Here is a 24,428-nt window from a genome sequence, read left to right as displayed (position 1 = left end):
TTCAAAGCACTCTGCTGACATTACCTTATTAGTCCTTACAATGCTCCAATGCTATTTTCAGTGTGCTTTTACATCCTGGTCCCATTTTAATTGCTATTAAAAGCTGCATTATTTATAATGGACCATAAAGAGGAATATTTAGTAGGAAAGCCACTGTGTTGACAATTTGTATAGCATAATTCTTAAACTATAAAGCATTTTTGGTGTATGTGACACTTCAAATTTAGACCAGTACTGAACTCTGCCTATGAAGATTTCAGGCCAGTCTGCTCCATCTCTTTTCATTGCCATACTGGTGAGACTTATTCCTGAACATGCTGGATAAGACAGAAATCAATGCAAATACTGTCATTGAGGTATCAGCTCTCAAATTTCACCCACTGGAGTCAATGAACAAACAGCACAGGCGCCCTACTAGACAAAGTAGTTTCCAGGAGCAGGTGGTGATGAGGCCCTGCAAAAGCAGAGCTGCCAGTTTTCATGGGAGTACTCTTGAAGACAGCCTTTTTAAATTTTTCCCATGACCAACCTACAGTCAATTCTTTACATCACATTTAAGTTTAGTGAGCTCACATTTTTCTCATAAGTTTGCTTCTTAACATCCAAACTATCATATGAAATGTCAGGCATTCACTGTTTGAACTTTTAGCTGTTACTGCCTTTTCTTTACATTTCTTTACCCTGTTATGTTAACACGCCCCAGAAAACACTGCGTGTTTCTTTACATGTCCATTGTCACAAAATCAGATTTGTAAATTCTCGTATTCCTGAAACGTATAATTCAAATATATCATACAGCTTGGATCTGTCCCACATACTTGATGTCCCTGAACAACAAAGAAAATGCAGTTGTTAGAAAACGGCATCTAGTGACCTACTGCACTTAATGCTAGCTTGCAATGAAAAGCTGCACTTCCTTGTTGGTGGTGACTATATAATTATGAATTCTTAGTTAGGGCTTGATTTCATAGGTACTGATCATTTGCTGCCATTGAAATAAGAAACAGCTCATAGTTCCTGCAGTGTAAGTCAGTGTTACATAACCAAGTTATATAACCTTCCTATTTATGCTCTTAAATGTGTGTGCTGTACATTGGCATCTCTTGGCATTTCTTGCCCTTAGTCACACCAGAGCCACACCTTTTTGTCACCTAGTAACTTTTTAATAGTCAACATCAACTCAGAGTTACTGAGCTAGAGCTTGATTTTTGCAGTATGTGTCGAATATAGTACCTTTTTATAAGCTGTTTAAGTTACAAACAATAAACAGTACAGTCTGCAGAAAGGACATCATCTTGTGAAAGTGTCTGAACACCAGAAAAAAATTGTAGTTGGACATCCTGAATATAAGATGGAAATGGCTGAAGGTAGGTTTACACCTTCTGCAGACAAATCAGAACAACTGGAAAAGATCTGGCAACTGAACCTGCTAGCAAGAGATGTGCTTCTGAAAAGTGATAAAGAAGAGAGAGTGGAGTATGTGCTAAGACTGAGGTCTTCAACAAGAGAGCTGAGCGGATCTCTCAGCCAACACCTGGGGAACATTACAGAAAGCCTTCAAGACACTTGCCACTTGCTGAGTGTTCTCCATGACAAACACAAGGAATTGACTGCAAGTCCAGGCAAGTATAAAGCAACCTCCCCACAAAGAGAATGGACTGGGTGTATTGGATGCTAAGTTATGACATGTAATGATGCTCAGTATGTTCCCGCACCCCTCCTTTTTTCTAGGCTCAACTTCACTCCTTTCACCACCACTCCTGCCACCCAGCACAGCACGGGGCATGGGGATGGGCTTGTGGTCAGTCCCTAACATCTCCTCTGTGCCCCTCCTTTCCTCCTCACACTTACTCCTGCTCCAGCTTGGGTTATAGCTCACAGCTCCTGCCAGACCCCTGCTCCAGCCTGGGCTCTCCATGGGCTGCAGTTCCTCCAGGGTATACCTGCTCCAGTGTGGGTCCTGCATGGGCTGCAGCATGGAGATCTGCTCCACCATGTCTTCCTCACATGCTGCAGGGGAATGTCAGCTCCAACACTGGTAGCGGCTCTTCCCTGGCCCTCCTTCTCTGGTCTTTGTGTTTGCAGGGCAGTTTCCCATAAATTTTTATTCACTCTCTCTGGTGTCTTTGCCCATTTTAAACATATTTTCACAGATCCAGCACCACCTTTGCCGACAGGGCCCTGCGGTGGGGCTGTTGGAACTCACTGGAACTGACTGTGTCCAGTGCGGGGCAGTCCCTGCCTCTCCTCACAGACAGCTCCCCACTATTGCTAGGGTTTCTGGGCAGGAACACAGTATTTATAGACTACAGTCCTCAACAAGTAACAGTGTAGTTAAAAAAGATAGTAATAATTATGAATTCTGTCATCCTAGTGTACAGATAAACACATGAACATTACATTTTTGTGCTTGTATTTTAAAATCTCTAACCATGCTATGTATTGTGAGAACTAAATCTGGATTTTACTCCTGAAAAAAGAAATGCAGGTTTCACGACAAATGAAACAAATCTCTTTCCTCAGAAACAGCATCTTAGTAAATATTAGTCATGGTAGAAAAGAAAACTTAACATTTAATAGTGGTCTAAGGGAATGATTCTGAGACTAGAGGGGGACAAAAATCTTTAGCCATGCCCACATTAATGAGCCTGTGTCCTGAAGGTTTATAAGGTGTCCAGAGTAATAAAAAAAAACATTTCTGACAGGGACTACAACAGGACAAGAGGGAATGGCCTCAAGTTGTGCTGAAGAGGTTCAGGTTGATAATGAGGAGATGTTTCTTCTCAGAAAGAGTTGTTACACATTGGAATGGGTTGCTCAGTGAGGTGGTGGAGTCACCGTACCTGGGTGTGTTTAAGGAAAGGTTGGACCTGGCGCTTAGGGACATGGTTTAGTGGGTGATAGTGGTGGAAGGGGACGGTTGGACCAGATGATCTTGGAGGTCTTTTCCAGCCTTAATGACTGCATGATTCTATGATAGGACCTGCTTCCAGACTCCAGGATCAAGCTAGTTTTGCTTTGTTGGCCTCATGATCTATATGACCTTTTTTGTTTGAGCTTTCTAAGAATTAACTGTCTTGTTTTCCCATAAAATAATCAGTTGGCAAGAGGTTTGAAGACACTTTGCATATAGGCTACCTAAGGTCTAAAGTTACAGGGCAGTGTCGGTTTTTTGGCTTTACGCCAAGCATGGAAGTATTAAGTTATTCTTTTAATTTTAAATTTGAATATTTTAAAATATTATTTTAAAGTTCACAATGTAGGAAAATAATATTGTTTAGAAAGACACTATGATCTATATATTGGATTTTAAGAAAGTTAAAGTGGCTGTAGGTTTTCTTTTTGGTTGTTGTTATTTAGAGAATCCAAACTTCAGGTAGTAAACAGGATAGTTTGCACTGCCAAAGCTTGAGGTTTGCATTAGTGACACTAGGAAGTGTTGTTTTTTTTCCAGCCTCTTATGTAAACCAAGCTGTGCAAGCTCTGTTATTTCCAGTCCTTTTGTTTATCTCATGCTTGTTAAACTATTTGGAAGTTCTTCACCATTGTAAAAGTACCATTGGAAAAATAGCAGTGTCTTAGAACAAACTCACTTTCTCCTTGAACTGCCAGTGGAAAACAAAACAAACAAAAAACAAACAAACAAACAACAACAACAAAACATTTAAAATGTGTTGGCTTTTTTTTTTTTTTTTTTTCTAGATAATCAAGATCCTAAACCAAATAATTTGAAAACTGAAAAACTATTGCAAAGGAATAATTTTTAGACTGGGATCAGCAATAAAAAAAATTTATACTGAACTGTACTCTGTAGTTTTTTAACTCAGTAAGGTGCAAATAAAGATGGAAGTTAAAGGCCTATCTAAACTAATATAGCTATGAAATTCTTACTCAAAACAGTTATTTTCAAACTTGAAAACCTTGAGATACTGATTTACTTCATATGATGTTACTGAATAAAGTTAACAAAAAATCACCATTTTCCCCACTGGTACCAAAAGCATCAAATCCTTTCTATTGTCATTCTGTTGTCTCTCTCTCTCTCCTCTATAAGTGGAGAACACACTATACCATCTTTCATCTACACAATTTTCTTATTTGTATTGACTTCCAGTAGATTTAGCCAGCAAAGCAAAGCTTTTTAGGAGTTTATGCAGCAAAAAGAAAGTAAGAATTTCTTCCAGAGGTTTGCGATATACCTAATTCATGAAGGCATACTTCCAGTTATAGAGAGACTGACAACATAAGGTGAGGGGAGAGCTGTTTGTAATACAATGAAATCTCTGGCAATAATACCTGGAAAGTTTTCTAAGAAAAGGTATAAGATAAGACAAGTGAGGGATCATAAAATAAATACTATCATTAAAGATAAAATATTAAATGAATGACAGGGAATGTTTGCTTTTGTTGCATGTTTCTTCACCCAGTGCTTGTAGTTATATGCAAGGCAAACTTCTACCATTCCTATAACTACATGCTACAAACTGCTGAATTTCAGCATTGTAAATGTGCTGGTATTCTTGCATTATACTCTGTTCTTTAGAGCAAAAATTCAAAGCTGCTAAGCATGTTTAATACTGAGGTCACATATAATAGCTTTGTTGGAGACCCATATGTTAGAATCTTGCAAGATCCAATTCTGGGAAATATACGTAATTAATGTTTAGTTTTCAAGCTGTTCCCAAGCTGATTCGACTATTATTTACCAATTCCCTGCTTTAGATCAATTGTCATTAAGAATTTAGCTTGTTTCTGATCATTAGAATGGGGTTCATTAGAGCTGCCACAATAGTACTTGGACAAGCACACATTTTACTTCAGTTCCTCAGAAATTCACTCAAACTGAATAGCAGAAAGTGCAAAAACATTAAATGAAAGCCAGGAAATATATTTTACTACATGTGTTGCATGGGATTATGGAATTAGGTGCAATTCACTATATATACATGTAAAAGTCTTCACATTTTTGTCTAGTTCTCATAGCAAAATTTAATTGGTTACCTACTTTTTTTTTTTTCTTCCCCTCAGAGTACAATGACATTATAGATTGTCTGCAGAAAATGAAAGATTATTTGACAAACACAGTTTCACACCTTCAAGAGGCCAAAAATAAACTTTATGCTGCTAGCTGCAACCCAGACGATTCTCAGATCCAGACTATCCAGACTGTTCAAAATACTTCTGGGGAAACAAGTGTGTGTTGTTCTGTAGGAGAAGCAATGGAGTCTGTGCAAGCATCTTCTAGTCCCAGTCAGCAATCCCCAAAAAATCCTTCTCCTAACAAGACAGAAAGTCAGAACATTAATCAAATCCAGCCAAGTGACACTAAAACTGTGGCAAAAGAAATATTTACATCATCAGCTGAAAATGTATCTGCTCAAGAACAGGACATTAGCAGAGAACCTCCAATTAAAAAGGAAGATGGTGAATACAGAGTGCTAATGACCTCTACTCCAGAGAAAAAGGATAATAATGGGAAAGATAAACCTCTCAGAGGTAGTGCTCTTACAGAAAAATATTCAGAACTGGCTTGTCAAGATGCTCTTAAGGGCACTCGAGAAGGCCTTCCATCTCAGACATTGACAGATATTTACGACAAAATTGTCACAAGTCCTTGTGAAGAGGAAGAAAAGGCAGTAGTCATAGAACTGTCAAAAGAGGTGGAAAGTGAAGAACACAGACTGTCAGAGCAAATGGAAGACAGTAAAATGAAAACAAATTATGAGATTTGTACAAATGGTCTAATTACATTTTTAGCACAAACATGTGATCTTACTGCTGTGAATCCATCTACAAATGATTCAGAAGTGCAAAAATCTGGGCACTGGATGAACAAAGAGTAAGCATATTCTTCTTTCAGACATACATTGATATTGCTTATTAGCATATATATAAACATCTGTGGGCCCACAAGCTCAATATGCACATATCAAACAGCTGCTGGCCTTGCACGTACCAGTTTACAATTTAAGTTATAACATGCACAGTGAAGATCTTCAGTTTGGTCTAAAGTAAACTGAAGCTTTCTAATTGATTGCATAGATTTTTATTTTTTTAAACCATTGAGGAACTGAGTCACAGACAGTAAAGTCCGTAGTTCCAAAATTGCTGGAAATCAGTAGAAAAGGACCCCAATTAGTATATTCTGTAATACTTTGTAAACTGCTCTGAAACAAGCTCAACATAATTTTTTTCATGATCTTCCTATCTATTCATATACGTATGTTCTTATGAATGATCTGTTTTTACTATAATGAAGCAATGATTATAGCAAGACACCACCACATTCAAAATACAAAACCTAATATTTTTTATTCTTTTTCTACAGGTTTCTAGTGGAAGAGAGTGGTAAGAATGAACGTAAAGTAGTTTGTTTTATTAAAGCCCCTGCAACTGCTCTGGAGAATCTGACATGTAAGATAGTCAATGACACTAGTTCCTTGGTGGTTGATGACTGTGAGGAGCTGGTCAGCAATGTTATCAGTATTGAATGCTCTGATTATGAGAAAACAATCCCTTTCCCTATCAACATTGCAATCCCATTTACTTCATGCTTCAGAGGAAATTATCGGGAAATTATGGTGAAGGTGACAGAAGTGAACTTTCAATCAAATTACTTAACTCCCATTTCTTTGGAGGGATACCAAGGAAACCATAAGGTTGGTAACCTCTTATCTAAACACTGTGAAAACATCAGTACAGTTGCTCAGATTAGCCTGCGTGGAGTTATACAAGTAAATTTGTCCTTATTAAGCCATATTGCCCATTACATGGGGTTAAATTGAACTTTCCTTTACCCCCTCAAGAATGAATTCTACTTGAAAGCTGGTATTTAACAAGGTCCTTTTTTCACTAGTAGTCATAAGGGAAGTGTCTGTTTCCACAATACTAATGACTGAGTATTAATTTATGATTTTGTAAATACGTATAATATGTTGCATTCTTTGATAAAAGTAAAATCTTAAGGGGAATTGTTTTGCATTCAGATCACAAAGAAGTAACACAGTTCTATGCGTACAAGTCAAAACTCCATCTCAGTTCTTTTTTTAACTGCAGAAGTAATCACGTTGGGTAAGATTCATCACCCAGTTGATGAGCTCATCACATTTCATGCCAGTCATACACTGGAATATGAATGACATTACATGATGACTAGAAATCACCAGATAACTGGGCATCGAAGTGGCAATAATACTTCACAATAATAATTCATTTTGTTTCATACTTTTCTCTATAATTAATGTTGCCCTCTCAAAATGCTAACGTGCTGCAGAACACAGCTTCCTTTCCCTCTGATGTACTCTACCCCACTTTCTCTTTACACAGGAAGCATTTGCGGAAGTGAAAGTTTACCAGCTGGGTGTTTTTTCTGTGTTGTCATGCTTAAAGAGAGAAACATTTACTGTTCCAAAGGCAGGACTCTCACAAAAGCTGAGCATGGATTCTAGAATCTCTTTCTATTACCCTCCGGAAACATTCAGTTCTCCAGCAGCCATGCAGTTAAAGGTGAGACTGAAATACGCAGTACTTGTTCCACAACTCTGTGTTATCTGATCAGTTCTGAAGTACCGATGATAACAGTGTTAAAGGGCAACCTGTTCCATTATTAGATGTCTATGAAAAGCAGTGGCACCTCCACATCCTCTATTCATAGCAAATGGTTTCCTGTCAGCATTGTTAAAACCACTTGATACTGCTAGTAGTCAGTATGGTATCTCCACCTAAAAGGAAGATCCATCAACCTGTGTTCGATATACTTCAGAAAAAAAAAAAACAATTGCTTTCCACAATGATTTAAGCATCAACACCAAACTTCAACTGTATGGCCCAGTTTCTAAGTTAGTGGAACAATTTTTCTCATGTGACCTTCTTCATTTCTGCCATGTGCTGCAACAGACTTTGCCACCTCTTAGGGTTAGGCTAGGAAAAATCTCAAAATTTCCTTCAGTTATACTGTGTTTCTCCCTTCCTCCGTAACAACCAAAGTACTACATGCAGAGAAGCTCAAGTTAACTGTCAAATATTTAAGTCAGTAAAGTTTCCAGTTTTTGATTACTTTGGAGCACTTAGCTGTGTACTGTATAAATTCCTTGCACATTATTAGGGTTGGTCCTGGGTACAGTGAGGAGCCTAAAGCTTTTCTCATCCAATTTCAAAAGATAATACAATTAGAAAGTGAAGGCATGTAAGGGAAGATTTATTCATTTACAAATTACTTGTACAATTGCTTTCCATATTTAGGTTCAGCCAATTGAACCATCACTGATTTCCACACTGAAAGCAAGACATGATATGTACTACTCAGTGGTATCCACCAGTGCACTGGTTTATGTCCAGCATCCTTCAGCCCAACCGTTTAATAACTCAGTCACTATTACTCTACCTTGTCCTCCAAACCCAGAAAAAAAAAGGCAAGGAGATGAGACAGAACAAGTGAGAGCCATCAGTGCTACAGTAAAGAGGGTTGCTGCAGCATACCATCCTCGGTAAGAACAACTCCACTACAAATTCAGCATTCTAAAAGCATTAAAATTAATTAATTTTAACAGATGTTCATTAATAATTTTTGCACTAAAAATGTGTTACTTCTTGAATACAGTCTGCTATAGTTACAAATGTTATTAGAAACACTAGCACAGATCCACACAATTCTCATGTTATCACTTCACAAAGAAAATCCATATAATATGTTGATGTATAATGTAAATATGCTAACTGCTGCTGACCACTTTATTTCTAGCAGGAGTGAGGATGAGAAATGCACTGAATTTTCTGATCTCTACTTCCACACATTCCAATGGCTACTTGAGTCAAAATTTCTGAAATAATGATTTAAGGCATGTCATTTTTTTGGTACCTGCACCAGAGAAAGGGTCAGATTTTTCCAAAGCACACGCTACAAGATTTATAAAAATTAGACCTTTTTTAAGCATTAAAACATGGAGACACCTAAAAAAAAAAATAAATCTCTAAATTTCAGTTGTTAACTGGCAGTGTAATAACATTTATGATTATCTTCAAAATAAGCAGAGTACAGATGGAGAAGGAAGACAATGTTCCAGCTTTCCATTTCTGAAACACTTGTCACATCATAAAGAGTTTACAGTCACATTGATATCCTTGACTAGACATCCATTTTCATCACAAACTTCAGATTTGGGAAGGTTGCCCATGGCAGTTAATAGGAGATTCAAAATGCATTTCTCATACCAGAAGCACTTCATTGTGCAGCAGTACCCTTGTGGCACTTATCGGTTCTTAAGCGTAGTTTAAATAGTATTTTAGATTCTCAGTTAAAGCACTACTAGAAAAGACTACAAATTGGTTGTTTCTATACAAATTCCAATGTCAACATTTTCCTTCATTTGCAAATAGGCTGAGGCTAACAATTACATTCCTTATGTGCTCTGGAGTATGGTTTCAGAAGTATATTTTCTACGAGGTGGAAAAAAATGCATAGTCATCAAGGAAAGCAGAAGGGAAAGCAGTGCTACAAATACAAGCCTTACTCAAGCCTTACTCTTACTCTTTCTGCAGTTGTGGTTTTCTTTTGTTTTGTATAATTTCTTGGCTTTCCAGGGCTACAAGTGCTTCTGTGAGAAAGAATGGAGAGAATCTCAGCGATTCTTTGAAATTATTAGGTCATAGATACAAAGAACGGGAATGGATGGTGTTTGATGATATTAATATCCAGAATGCACGAAATGGGCTTGTATCATTTGAACTAAATGAACATTTAGAAAGGTAATGTACTGATAATTTAATAAATTTTTATTTACTATTTACTTCCAAGGGTATGGGTCAATGTAAATTAGTAGAATCAAGAAGTCATTCACTGTAAATTATTAACTTGCCAGCATCTCTTTCTTTTACTTTGTAGTATCAGGTCATTTAGACTTGTTACGCATAATTACAGAAAATATAAATTTAAATATTTTTTCATCTATAGATTGTGCACAATGTAACATACCCAAAATTTGAGGCTGAAAATACAGATATTAATCTAAATTTGGAAGGGTGTGATTTAGCTAACTACAACACCATTTTTGGAAATTTCTTATTAAGAAATAGTTTCTTACTTTCCTCTAAAATTCATATGTATTTTAATTCATAGACATAGAGCCAATATACTCTACAGCAGAGGCAGATTTTCACTCTTTCATGTGTTGGAAAACAGAATAAAAAGAGATAACAAAATATCTATGAGAGACTAAGAGCTGTGTTATTTTACATAATTAATTGTTAGCTGTTGAATTGATAGAACTGTCTACTTTCTTACCTTTTTTAATGCAGCTTTGTGGTCATTCGGCTTTCATTCCTTTTGGAAACTACGTATCTTCTCCTTTTTGCTCAGGCTCTGGAAGAAGCTGTTTGTAGCACAATGTCTAATGTGATATTGTATCGGAAAAGAGAAAACCCAAATAAAATAGTAGTTTTACTATCTGCATCCAAAGAATTGTCCTGGGAGCTTCAAAATCTCCACGAGGAGGGCTACTTTGGTCCCCCAGAACCTACGCAGCAGTTTCCATTAAGAGAAGGAGAGCAGATTCATTTTCAATTTACAGGCAATATATTTGCTTCAGGTAAGGTAATTAATTGGTACTTCTGGATGTACTTTATCAGTCAGTTCAGCTGTTCAGAAATACTGTATGTGAACATCAATAGATTGTGGTTAGTCACAGCATATTTAGTTATTTCACTGTTTTATAGCTTATAAATGACAGGTGCATGGAACTGCAGAGGAAACTGCTCTAACTGACAAATAAAATGTGCTAGATGAACAATATCCTGAGCAACCTGTTCTGTGGTGGTTTTACTTGAGTGGGCAGCCGAGCTCCACCACAGCCACTCTCTCATCCGCTCTCCTCAAAGGGGAAAGGGGAGAAAATACAACACAAAGGGCTCAAGGGTTGAGATAAGGATGGGGAGATCACTCAACAATTACTGTGATGGAGACTCAGAGTAGGGAGTTAGTAAGATTTCTTGCCTATTACTTACAAGCTAGAGAAGTGAGAAACAAAGGAAACTAAAAACACCTTCCCCCTATCTACCCTCTTCCACATCCTCTCCCCGAGCGGCACAGGCGAATGGGGGAATGGGGGCTGTGGTCAGTCTATAACACTTTGTCTCTGCCGCTCCTTCTCAGACACTCTCTGCTCCTGCTGCAACGTGGGGTCCCTCTCATGGGATGCTGTCCTTCCCAAACTGATCCTATGTGGGCTTCCCACAGGCAGCAGCTCTTCAAGAACTGCTCCAGATATGGCCCTGTAACACGGGGTCCATCCCTCAGGAGCAAACTGCTCCAACCTGGGTCCACCACGGGCGGCAGCTCCAGCCCAGGGCCTGTTCCTGCGGGGGCTCTCCATGGACCGCAGCCTCCTCCAGGCCACAACCACCTGCTCCACTGGGGGCTCCTCCTCGGGCTGCAGCGTGGAACCCTGCTCCACCGTGGTACTCCCATGGGCTGCAGGGGGACAGCCTGCTCCACAGTGGTCCTCATCACAGGCCACAGGGGACTTCTGCTCCAGCGCCTGGAGTACCTCCTCCCATCCTTCTTCACCAACCATGGCATCTGTAAGGTTGTTTCTCACTCCTCTCTCTCCCTCCCAGCTGCTGTTCCACAGCAGTTGTTTTTCCTTTCTTAAATTTGCTCTCACAGAGGCACAAACAATATCGCTTATTGTCTTGGCTCTGGCCAGCAGCAGGGCCCTTACCTAATATGGGGCAGATTCTGAATTCTTCTCACAGAAGCCACCCCTATGCCCCCCCTGTACCAAAACCTTGCCACGTAAACCCACTACAGTTACACTGCTTTGAGCAGAACTGGTCTACAAGATGATCTTTAGAGATTTCTTCCAACCTATGACATTCTGTGCAACCTGGTCCCTTGGAAGCAGCTGGTTTATCTTTTATCTTAAAAGGGCAGAATTCTATCAATGAAATAATGGCTTTTTAACTTAATGAGCCTTTGATAGGAATTAAACAGATTCAAAATAGAAATAGACAGTCTGCTATTTTATCTGTGTACATTCACGTAAAGTGAGTGAGGTTTAACACTGAAATCCAGGGCAAAATGGTGGTTATTGTGAGTTGCATCATAAACTGACGCAATGAGAGAGTTATTATGCTGTTCACATTAGCAGTCTTGAGCATTCCATGCACTGGCTTCCCCTATTCAGCAATTTACTTAAAGGGAGATGAGATAAGAAACCTCAGAAAAATTTTCACACAAAATTGCATACAGTCTCTTCTGTCAGCTTTGGAAATCACCTATTAACATGTATGTAGCTCCCTGAACATTTTGTACATTTTATATAAACTCACCCGTTGAAAACGCCATTTATGCTAAAGAAATTCTCCCAAAAGAGAAACCTCCAGGTTGCCTGCTTATCTACGGAAAGGGTAGTGTTAGAGATACATCACATAAAATGAAATTACAAGTCCTAAAAATGCACATACCCCTCTGAACTCATTCTGGTTGCTGTTACAGATAGGCAGACATCCATCATGAATAACCAGAAAACATATATTTCTAGTTCAATTCTCACCATGACTTTTATTTCTCTCTGTTATATAATTTATCACCTTCCATTTTCCTTACTTATCAAATTGTAGCACAGCCTTCACCACTTATGCCAACATGCCAACCCATGCCAACAATTCAGGGGCTAAGACAGCTAACTATGAATATATTCCAACTACTAAGGCAGGCTAGGGGAAGTATTTGAGCGTCAGACATCCAATATAAAGTAAAAACAATGGCAAAGATTATTATGTGATTAGTTCCATTTAACTCATCGTAATTAATTATTTTAAATACCACACGTCCAAATACAGTGTATACATGTAAAATGGTGTTCTGTTTGCTCATGTTTTTTTGTTTGTCTTTTTTGTTGTTGTTGTTGTTGTTGTTGCATGGTCTGCAGAAAATGGAAAAGATTTTGGAAAAGGCTACAGGTTGACTTTTCATTCACAAAGAAAGCCCAAGCTAGAGCTTGAAATTAAAGAAGTGGATGAGTTTGGTAACCACAGTTCACCTCATTACAAAGGAACAGCTGTTTTTTATAAAATTACCAGAGAGATGATAACCAAGGAATGGAAACAGCCCTTGCCATGTGCTGATTACCAACACCAGTCACCACTGTGCAAATTGGCACTAACATTACCAAAGGTGAGTTTTTCACTTGATAATGCTAGAGGTATTTTCCACACTCGCTTACCATGTATATGTAAGGCAAACGTATCTTGGTACAATTTTTCCATTACAGATAAGCCAAAGAATTGCTGATGTTGCAGCTCTGATCCATCAGCAATGTACAAAACACCCTCAGAATTTCTCTTGGCAGGTGAGAGACTCTCATCCAAGGACCAGCATAGAAAAATTGTACTTAGCAAAAGTTTTTCACAGATTTGCCCGTTCCAGCTGGTATGGCCCTGAGAAATTATTACTTAAGTGTCAGTTAAATATTCTCTGTAACCTTGTCTAGGCAGTGCAGAATTGCAAATTGTAGGTGCATAAATGGTTGATGTAACCTTCCTCCTATCACCTGATTTTCCTATTATATTTGATAAGCCTTTGCAATACAGCCATGTGGGCATTTGACTTCATCTCTGGTGAAAGCTATTCGTACATAAATAACCTTTAATGGAATGAAAATTGTAATCTTTTCAAAGAGCCCAGATATTAACATCCTGTATTGTATAAAATGCTGCCACTAGAATACTTTTATCAAGTTTACATACATTTTAATCTCAAAATCTGTGCAGGCGACACTGGTCTGAATCTCTAGTGGCATGCAGTAGCACCTGTTTCTTTTTGAATGTAATTGAACTCACTCTTCTTAAAGTATTACCTGCAAATACAGCTTCTATTCTGTAAGCATAGCTCTTGATTTTTCTCTCATTTCTATTCTCCCAAGTATAAAATAAGAACAGTTAAGTGCAGAAGATTTTGAGAGGAGGCTTCTTTTAGTGATAAAATCCATATAAAATGTAAATTTGGCAGAGGGGAATCACATGCTTTCACCCTTTTTGCTTTTTCACAGGGCTAGCATCCCATGTATAGTACTCACAAAGAGACAAATAAAAACTCTTGAGGCTCCACTGGGGAAGATCACAATCAAACAAACAAAAACCCAAACCCACGAACAAACAAAACAAGAACCAGTGACACAACCTAGGTATCAATTAGTTTTCTTCCATCCACTTGCCACTCTTCCATCCCATTTTTCGTCCTTAGTTAATCTTACTGTATATTTAGAATAAGATTTAGCAAAACGGGCTGCATTTGTACTAAACCACAAAGAAGATAATTATCAAGTGCCTCAGATTTGTTTTGGTGTATACAGCCTCATGCTATACACACTAGTCTTAAAATATCCAACTCAGATTTTTCAAAACAATTATTTCTGACTAACCTTTTTCTCCTACTAAATTTAAGGCCACATTTTCTTTTTCCCAGTATGGCTGAGATCTTGAAACCTGGTCACTCTGCATAAGTGTACAAGAATATGTAATATATGTGGGCATGCAAAAACACCCAGGCAGCCTATTTGTGTAAAAGAAGCAGAAGAACTGCGTAACATGGTTATGGTTGTTAAATTGTAAATGTTAAATTGGAAAGGAAGTTTAACATCAGGAACGCAGATAATCTTTTGTCCTTTCAGCCCTTGACAGATACATTCACTTACTGCATTGTCAGGAACTATATGAAGTAGGAGTACACTAGCTCTGCAGGTGGACAATAAATGATGGGAGAATCCTGGTACAGGACTTTCACCTGACTGAACATGTTAGCACACACAAAATTAAACACACACATCAATAAATAAATAAATACTAGTAATTAAAAACAAAACAAAATAATAATAATAATAATAATAATAATAAAAAACAAAACAAAACAAAACAGGGTTATGACATTTATCCATAAGGCATCCATATTATGACTATGCTCTGCAGTCATGGACACAGACTATTTAGCAGAGGAAAGAAAGAAGGTGATCATAAACATGGAGTGGTTCCATGTAGAAAGACAATACGTTAATGGTAACTCCTCAGGCGGTTTTGGTTATTAGTGGAAATATTGTACACTCAGGAAGAGAAAATGGAATGGTTACAGCCCCCTTTGCAGGATACAAGAACAGTGATATTGGTAAGTGGCAGATATAACTAATGATACAAAAGAACATACGTTTTGCATGCAAAAATAATCAAAAGATGAACTCATTTTCACAGTATATTGCAGCAGTTAAAAATGTGTTTGAGGAACGAATTGCCTGGAAAAGAGACAGAACCTTTTATTAAACATAATGATCCAGATGCAATTGAATGATAGGGCAACAAAAATGTAATTCTAATTACTTACCATTTCTTATTATATGTCCTAAAATTGTTAATAGTGAAGAAAGCACTGACAGTAAAATTAACTTAGGAATTTTATCTTATCTTTACTCTCTGTGATGTGATAAAAATTTTTAATCAGATATGTATGCACGTTTTGGTTCCTAATGAATAAAAGAAATAGAAGAAAATTGTTAAAATTGGATGAGAAAACACACTCATGGAGAAATTGAACACACTAATTATACAAGCAACTACACCATCCATCTGTCAAATGCAACTGCTATTTACCACTTCATAAAAGAACAGGTCTAGCATTAATGTTCATATAATATGAACTAAGACTAACACTGTCCATAATTAATCTTATGCTGATGCCATTAATGTATTGCCAAAGCACCTAGAACCATCTGACCACATTCATGTGCATAGACTAACATTTTTCTAACAGTAAGGGTTTTGATTGTTTGTGGTGCTTTGTTTCCATGTGTAACTCCTGTTTATCTGCTTATTTATTACAATTTGAGCATTAATAATAGACATTGCCCTGATGATGACAGATATACTGAAGCAATGATTCTTCAGTTCTGCCAGTTTCTACCACATGCATACTACTACAGTACAGCAATTTAGCTACCACATCTCTCTCAAGCATATTAAAACATAGTTTTCAGTTTTCATCTCTCTCCTATTGATAATGCTGTTTTGTTTATAATATTGATCTTACACTAACAGCTGCTTACACATTCCAAGTTGTCACAGTAAGGATCTTGTCTCTTAAAATGAATTAATTGACTCTAAACTATAGCTCTGGTGAAGGATTTCTCACTTGCTCCCAGTATACTGGGGAACCCTTTCAGGGTTTGGGAATAAAATCCTTGAAATACAGGGTCAGAATAACAAAAACTATTTACATTTCTGCTACTTTCATAAATATCTTAAATTTAGTTTAAATGTAATAACAGATTAACTAACCATTAACTAAGCCCTATTTATAGGGCTTTCATTTCCTCAGCATTCAAAAACACTGGTTGGTCAAACCTGTTATTTTCAACACAAGGAAATGCAGTGGATCAGGTTCTAATGTCAAGTATGTATGAGCTTATCAGTGATTTTCCTACTGATTTCAAAGGAGTTGTATGATTGTAAAGCTGGGCTGAAGAGTTTAAAAGGTTAATTTCTCCTTTTCTGTCTGTCCTGTTTGATATGCAAGCAGAGTCTGGCCATGTCTGAAGGTCCATTTTGCAGGGCACTTCAGTATTACTGACTGAAATCAGAGTGCTTTGCAGAAAATAGTGGTGTAATCCATTCAAGCGTTATCAAATTACTATGCTGCTGAAGTTTTACGTTTAATGACTGCCTAACAGCAAAATAGTATGTGATCCTCTGCTTCAGAAGGGCAGTTGCTTAGCTAATTTTAGGGTCTTCCAGACTAAAAAACTGCTTTGACCGCTAAGAGTATTTTACTTACACTGTCAACCAAAACAGCAGGGCCACATGCCAGTGCAGCTGAACCGTGGATGAATTTAGCTCTTCACCAGATATATTTAATCTTTAAAGGCAGATTTAATGTTTTAGGTCTAATGCATCGTATGTTATTGTGCTATTTCTAGACAATATTCATTTTCAATTCTTACCATTTTTACAACTGTTTTAAAATAAAGTAGCATAAAGTAGTTCAGATTAAAGTCAATCCACGGGTGATTGAGTTCATCCATAATAACTTTGAAAATATCATACAGAGTTTTGAGGTGCTAAATTCTCATTAATGAATAAAAATAGGTTCAAATATAAAGGCATAATAAGAAGCCAAAAAAATTCCTGTCTTGGAAGAAAAACAATGCCCCCTTCTGGAAGAGCTTTATATTCCCCTTATTCTGAGGGTTTTTTCAGCCATGTTACCGTACCTTCATTCACACTTGGTGCATGTCAGAATTGCTGTAGAAGCACACAAAACCAGGCAGATTCAAATTTCTGGATGCATACAGCACAGCACAGGATGGTTTTGCACTGCGAGGTGGTGCATACCGTGAGTATCCTGTGCACACTGAGATCACCTACCATGACCCCTGAGCATAGGCCTTGTGGAAAGCTGTTTAACTCACAGGTGAATTGGTAACTTGGTTATGATTTTATTTACCTTTTGGATATTTTAAGTGTTTACTCAGCAGGGCTTGGTAAGCTCAGCAGCAAAATGAGAGTAATTTATTCAGTGAGAATTTCATGCTATTAATTCATAAATGGAAAAGGGAAGCTCCACGAATAAACCTGGAGCAAGTCTCATAGGAAAAGCATAAACAGCCAGGTACTACAATTGAATGTGTGACGAAAGTACATTTAATGTGGGCACTAAAAGAGAACAATTGCAAGTTCTAACAAAAAAGGAGCCCGACTTGACTTGATGCAAATTAATTTCTTCTTGTACTCAGTGTTTTTGTAAATAATTTCTTGTTCTGCATGGAGTAGGAAACAAGATTAAGACCCACAAGAATTTCCCTTTTTTCAGTTAAAAGGAAAAAAGACAGGTTTTTGTCGTTCTCTCCAGTATTAAAAGGAAAAAAGAGGAAGAACTCTGTATTTGCTAATGAAACTTTCCTTTTGAATGATGATGATTTTCAGTGATTTATACTTAAAAGTTGAACAATGTAAAATGAATAACTATAGCTACACACATAGTATAATTTCTAGACCTAACAGATTCTAAGTATGCAGTATGTATTGTTATCTTCCTTGAAACAGTATGTTATGCACACCGTTATAGTAAGTACACAGAGACAGGAAGGAAAAGTTAATGCAGCATTTGAAATTAGAATACATCTTGTGTACAAAGTTTCCCTACAGATGTTCTGTATCTCCAGTTTCTATACACCTATCACAACATAATGCTACTGAAGAAACTTTTATTAAATTGCATAAATCAATCTTATTAATAAGATGCAATAAACATCCACTTTGTGTAAATGAACTTCATTTCATTAGTTCGATAGCTGTTTACTGATCTATACCAGCTGATGGTGTTGCTTCACTTTCAGTAGTGACTCAAATGCCCTGTGTAGGTAGGACCAATCTTCAGTGCTGATGTACTACGACCCATCCCTGTGCCTCATCCCGTGCTCAGTTAGTCATTTCTCTTTGTTCAACACATTTTGTTTGATAGCATGAAAAGTTGGTCAACCGTCCACGAAGCACAAAAAGAATTTCTTCTGATTCATCAGGTGAGAACATTTACATAACATATTAACATCAGCATAAACAATAGTTATATTAGTTATTTATTTTTTAAATGGCAGGATTTGTTTCAGTTGTAACTGACATTTTAAAATGCCATATTCAGGAACCAAAGTAGTTAATGCATTAAAAGTTATTTAAAGCAAAAAGTGATTTGGTTACCAGGAGATGTAAAAGCTCTTTAAAGATAACATGGGGGGGGGGGGGGGGTGTACTTGAGCAGCATACAATTTTCTGTATGATAAGATTCAGTTTGTACTGGAAAGCTCCAGTGTAACTAATGTATCAGTTATTGGAAATGCCTTTTATTTTATTGCTATCTTCCCCATGCTGTTCCAAGAGCTATAGATCATTACTGAATCTGCTTTTGACTATATCCACTTCATGTCTCAGTTACCAAAAATTACATTAGAAAGAAGAAGTGGTGATGTTTCCATTACAGTAAAAAACAAATCACATTTAGTTTGGGAGTTCACCCACAGAGCTTGCAGCTTTAGAAAGCTTTTTGAAAGAAATATTTACATAACAGAAAAATAATAGCATTACTTTACTAATTTTTGCCCTTCAGAGGCCCTATGGGACAGCTTGCTCTTTTGGCTTGCAGAAGAGCTTGCAGAAGATAATACATCACTGCTTGCTTTACGCCTCCCTGTTCGGCGGAGCATACTTCAGCTTGTTAGGCTGAAGTGCCCTGATAATTTAACACACCAGATCTATGAGCTTCTTTGCTGCTGGCAAAAGACCCTTCCGAGGTCAGCTGATAAACAGCAGCTCCTGTCTCGCTATTTGCAGAAGAGCGGCAGAAGGGATCTTTCAGAAGAACTTCGTTGTAAGTGGCAAAATAAAGTGTTCACTTGACAGAATCACTGGCAACTAACAGCCCGATTTCTCTTTTTTCTTCTTGAGAAGAGTGAATATTTCCAGGATATATATCGTCTGATGAAGCGACAGACCACTTTTTTATTTGTCACTTTGTAAACTCTTTACTAAAACAAAGAATGATAACAATGCCCTTGCTTGCTAAAAGTGAACATTTACCCTGTGAAAAAGTGATGTACTGAAAATACAGGTATGAGGAATTATGGACTGGTGTGCACACATATATAAGGGCTCTAATTAAACATACCATACTCAGTTGACAGGATCATATTTGTAAATGCTCTTAAAAACTAGGAATTATTCATTATACTTATGTATCATTCCATGATATATGGACTACTGTATGTCCAGTAATAATAGTTATCAGATTCTCCAGAGGAAAGCCTAATGGATCATTACAATAATACAAGAAATTTCTTCTTAATGTAAGCCTGTTAGCAACTATTCCTGACTTTTATGTTCTCTGTGAATGTTTATTATCCTTGTGAATGTCATCAAAAATTTCAGCATTACCACATTTCAATATCTAATCTGTTTCCAGAACTTAACAGATTTGCTGCCTCACTATTATCTATCATGGTAATGTTTCAGGTTTTGTTTTTGTCTTTGTTTTTCAGGCTACAATCAAATTTGGAAGAAGTATTCCTTCTTATAAATGTAATTTTTTTTTGCCGTGTAATTTTATTCATTATATTGAGCTCTTGTATCGGAGGTGTAGATAATAAAACAAATAAGCAACGGTCTTCTGTTAGTTGCCACTATACTACTATCCACCTAACACACCACAGATGTCTCTAGAAGATGAACTTTGACATTTCTGCTACAAGTCTCAAAGTAGCTGACAAGTCCAGTGAATTAGCTTAGCTTGGTATTTGCATATGCAAATATCAATTTCTGATTGCACAGGCTGTCACATCTGTGCAGTTTCCATAATGCGCTACCAACGTGCAGTAGATGCAGCTCTTTCTTAAAGTCCACTAGTGCATACTTATTTTTCAGTTATTATTATTATTATAGATTCAAATCTGCAATTCGCCTACTCCTCCAACCCCTACCTCCAAGTCACTTTATTTAATTAATAATATAATACAAACTTTAAATGTTAATCTAAATCTAAACATTAATAATCTAAGATTTATTAATATTTAAACTATTTAGAACCTCTGTACATCTTGCTGACAAAACTTAATTGTGATAGACATTGTTAGCCTGAATATTTTATTTTCAGGGTGTCATACATTTGCATCATTTCCAAAACACTACTATAAATGTGAAATCACATTACAAAAGAAAAGATAAAGAAAAATAGTATTCATTAGTTTCATTATTCTATTCAGTAATGTCTTGTCCTGCAGAATTATTTTTTAGTTATAAGATAGAATTATGAGGAGCTTGACCCCTTCGCAGTGACATAACCATCATTACCTTTTTCACTTTTTTTCCTTAAAGAAAGACGTTTTTTTAAATGTAGCCTGACTTCCTGATACCAAAAAATGTTACTGCAGTTTTCTTCCTAAGATCTTTTTTCTTCAGATATTTTGTCATCAGTACTTTCTCTTTAGGAATTAGTATTCTGCTGCAGGCCCAGCAGATGCTGTCAGTACATATATATATTGTAATCATACTTCAATATGTAAGGGTACTACAAATAATACTGGAAATATTTCAATAAATTTGACTTATTTTTTCCATCTAAATTGGAAGTATTTTAATTCAACTACCACCATCCTGCCACAAGATGGCCTCTGTGCCTAGCAAAAACCATAATGCCTGTATTTCACATGCTGGAAAAAAAAATGTGAATAAAACAAAATTTAAAAAGAAAAAAGGAAAAAAAAATAGCCACCTATAAAGACATGGATACCTCCACTATGCTTTACAGTATCCACAACAAGGCCAGCTGCATTCAGTCTCTTCTTCCTCGGAATTTAAGATTATGTTTTTCACTGACACATGGATTTGGAGATCCTCCACAGGTCAGTGTACAGTCAATATTTTAGTTGTATCAAACAAATGTACAGCATCCTACCTTCTCTAGGTAACTTTCATAGCTGTTTTTCCCATTTTTTTATGTTATTTCAGCTTTTGGAAGAGCCTGGGTAGCACGAAGCACACATTTTCTTAGGTCACAAAAACATTGTATCACAAAAACATAATTAAAATACAGATTTTGACAACAAATTATATGATTTAATCACACAAACATGCTTATTATGTCTGAACACTTCTCTTTTCCTCTAACATACATCCACAGAAGCACCTTCCCTCTTTAGGTCTTCCTGACCCCAGGGTCTCCAGGCAAGAGGGGGAAATGCAGAGAATATATGCTTTCTTGTTAGGTCTCAACCAGCATATTCACATATATATACATTTTTTTACTACAATTTGTGTCAGAGAAGAGATTCCTCCCCCTTCAAAGTTCATAGCCTGTAAATAAAACCACAAACAAATGAGGTTTTAGACTAAATCACGTCTTTCTGTGCAACAGAACAATGACATCAGCAGCAATCAGACCCCAAAAATACAGTTCTTTACAGTTAAGATAAATTAAAATCAAGCTGTAACAGAATATAAAGAGATTTCATGGAAAAGGGAGGAGCAGTGGGACATCAGCCAAGGCAGATCTCCAGTCTTACGGAAGAATGTCTGACTATTCAGCTTCTTTCCAAACAGTGCATGCAGTCACAGGCTGACATCAGTGAATTATTGCTGTGGAAAATCCAGTTTCCCATCTAGCACCAAAACTGTGATTTACTTTTCATTCAATTGAACATTGTCTTCTAAATGAAATGTTTCTCTCACTGAGATTCACTGAACTGAAAATAAAATGTAGTAAAGAATGCAGTCTGTAAGGAACAAATCTGCTCTGTGCCATGTTGTTTATTGGCTGTAAAAACTATATGGGACTGAGAGCAAACCCTGAGCTTTATTGCTTAGAATAAATGTGTTTTTTACTCCTAAGTAAAAGTTGATGCTGCAGATTTCAGCTGAACAGTGGAGACAACTGAACAGAAAATGAGCTAAGACTGGAAGCCACTTGCTCATAAAGAAACCACCTAGAGAGCTATAATCTGGTTGACTGAATGCAGAAGCTAATTATTTAAATACTGAGCAGTTAAGCAAAAAAGAGAGGAAGAAATGTATATTTCTTTTGTAGCACTGTTACAGGACAGGTTGCCAGCTGTATCTGATACTGATGAAATGTAAAGGTATAAAGCAGACTTTGCATTTTCAACATATAAAATACAAATTTTCTTTAACTAGTGAAACAGGGCTCAATAAGTAGGATCAGTAAGCTTTTTTTTTTTTTTTTAAAAAAAAAAAAAAAAAAAAAGAGAGAGACAGCATTTAATCAATATTCCATCCAATCCCCTTTTTAATAGCAGCTATTTTATCCTTTCAAAAAAGCCTGGGAGAAGTACTGCTTTTAGAGAAATAACTATGTGTAGCAAAGTCATTTTCAAGAACTAGAACTTCATCTTAAAAGCTGCTCCCAAGCAAAGGAGTTGGGGGATCCTATGAAGTAGAACCTCAGCAGACGCTCTTTCTGGCTCTTCTAGACAACTCGTGTCAGTACGCTGGTCTTATTCAGTGAACTAAATGCCCAAAAGGGCAGAACCACTCAGGGCCATGGCATAAAAGACACCAGTTGAAATTACTCCTTTATTTCCATATAACTCTACACTTTACCCTAAGACAAAGCAAAGTCCTTGAGCATCTCTGATACATATCAGAAAAGGTGTCAACAAAAGAAACCCTGCAGTTCCTCTGCTTCTAAGCAGTAGAGGAGCTTGAAATTAAGGTCTACATAATCTACAGTAAATATCTAGAAAACCTACCAAATCTATAGTAAACAAAAATATTAATAATAATAATTATTAAGCAATAATAATAATAATCCCCCAAATACCTGAGTTGTTCTTTGGAACAGTTTGCATCATTACAAGATCCTGACAAATTGAAAAACATTGCCTTAGCACTTCTGTTGTTTTGTTCCTATTTTAAGAATTCATTTATAATGATAATTTAAAGAGCTCCCATTGTTAATATTGACTGACATAAAACAATTTTCTCATATAACATTAGAGCGGTACCCATGTTTCATCCTTTCTCCCTGAACAATGAAAGTATCATAAACATAAGAAAAATGATTTTATCATACAGAATGCAAATGTAAGATTTTGTCTTTATCTAAGGTCAAAGTGAAAAACTACCCTTAGTCATCACTATTGCAACCCTATACTTAGTATTAAAAAAATAATAAAATTAAAAAATCATATGCTTTTGAACTCCCCAATACACATATAAATTCTTTATGTTATCCTGGGTATATCACCTTGGTGGAAGATTTTTCCAAAGGTATATATGGAACCTTACATGCCTTCAGATCACTGACTTTACTGTCCATTGAGCACCTACCACTTTGTTGTTCCTATCAAGATAAATAAAATAAAAAGACGGTAGCTCTTCAACTTGTTGAAATACTTTCAAATCCATGCATAACATCTATTGTTACTGCAGTCTATTTAGGAGTCCAGTTTTGATAATATGACTTTCAGAAATTTTATCACCTATTTTAATTTTGGTCTTTGGTCAGATTATGTTCAGTGGAGAATAATTAAATTTGAGAATCTGGAATAGTTTAATAGAATTGGAAAGATTCCAGGTAGGATTATCATCGGAGGATAGCGTTATAATGCAAGTGCCAATTTAACCAATAGGTGTCGTAGAAGAACTGCTACAAATACAGTTTTACCTTTCAGAAAATTTCAAGCCTGAAATCAATATATGTCACCTCACTAAGATAACAGAAGAGAATTTCCTGAAAAACTGTGCGTTATTCACTTGTCTCTCAATGATTCTTAGCCCCCTTTTAGAGCCTTTTGAGATGAAGGGATGCAAGTTGTTTAAGATGCAGATATTATGCAATTAGAAACAGGAATGCTTGCTTTCTGAGGAAAGGAGCAGAAAACAGTTGA

General features: G+C 36.7%; 1 protein-coding gene across 1 annotated transcript; it reads left to right on the top strand.

Annotated features, from left to right (window-relative positions):
• Positions 1 to 1,357: 1,357 nt before the first annotated feature.
• DTHD1 (death domain containing 1) lies at positions 1,358 to 19,428 on the top strand (the record flags this gene model as incomplete). Its single annotated transcript, XM_084286528.1, has 10 exons — positions 1,358 to 1,622; positions 4,975 to 5,839; positions 6,329 to 6,659; positions 7,327 to 7,506; positions 8,242 to 8,486; positions 9,580 to 9,744; positions 10,294 to 10,583; positions 12,927 to 13,171; positions 18,500 to 18,557; positions 19,139 to 19,428. The coding sequence occupies 10 exons, from the start codon at positions 1,358 to 1,360 to the stop codon at positions 19,426 to 19,428; spliced, it is 2,934 nt and encodes a 977-aa protein (XP_084142654.1).
• Positions 19,429 to 24,428: the final 5,000 nt, after the last annotated feature.

The sequence above is a fragment of the Netta rufina genome (assembly GCF_964035555.1).
Source record: "Netta rufina genome assembly, chromosome: 4".
NCBI classification, from domain to species: Eukaryota; Metazoa; Chordata; class Aves; order Anseriformes; family Anatidae; genus Netta; species Netta rufina.
Note: the sequence above shows the minus strand (reverse complement) of the source record. Positions and strands in the feature narration are given on the sequence as shown.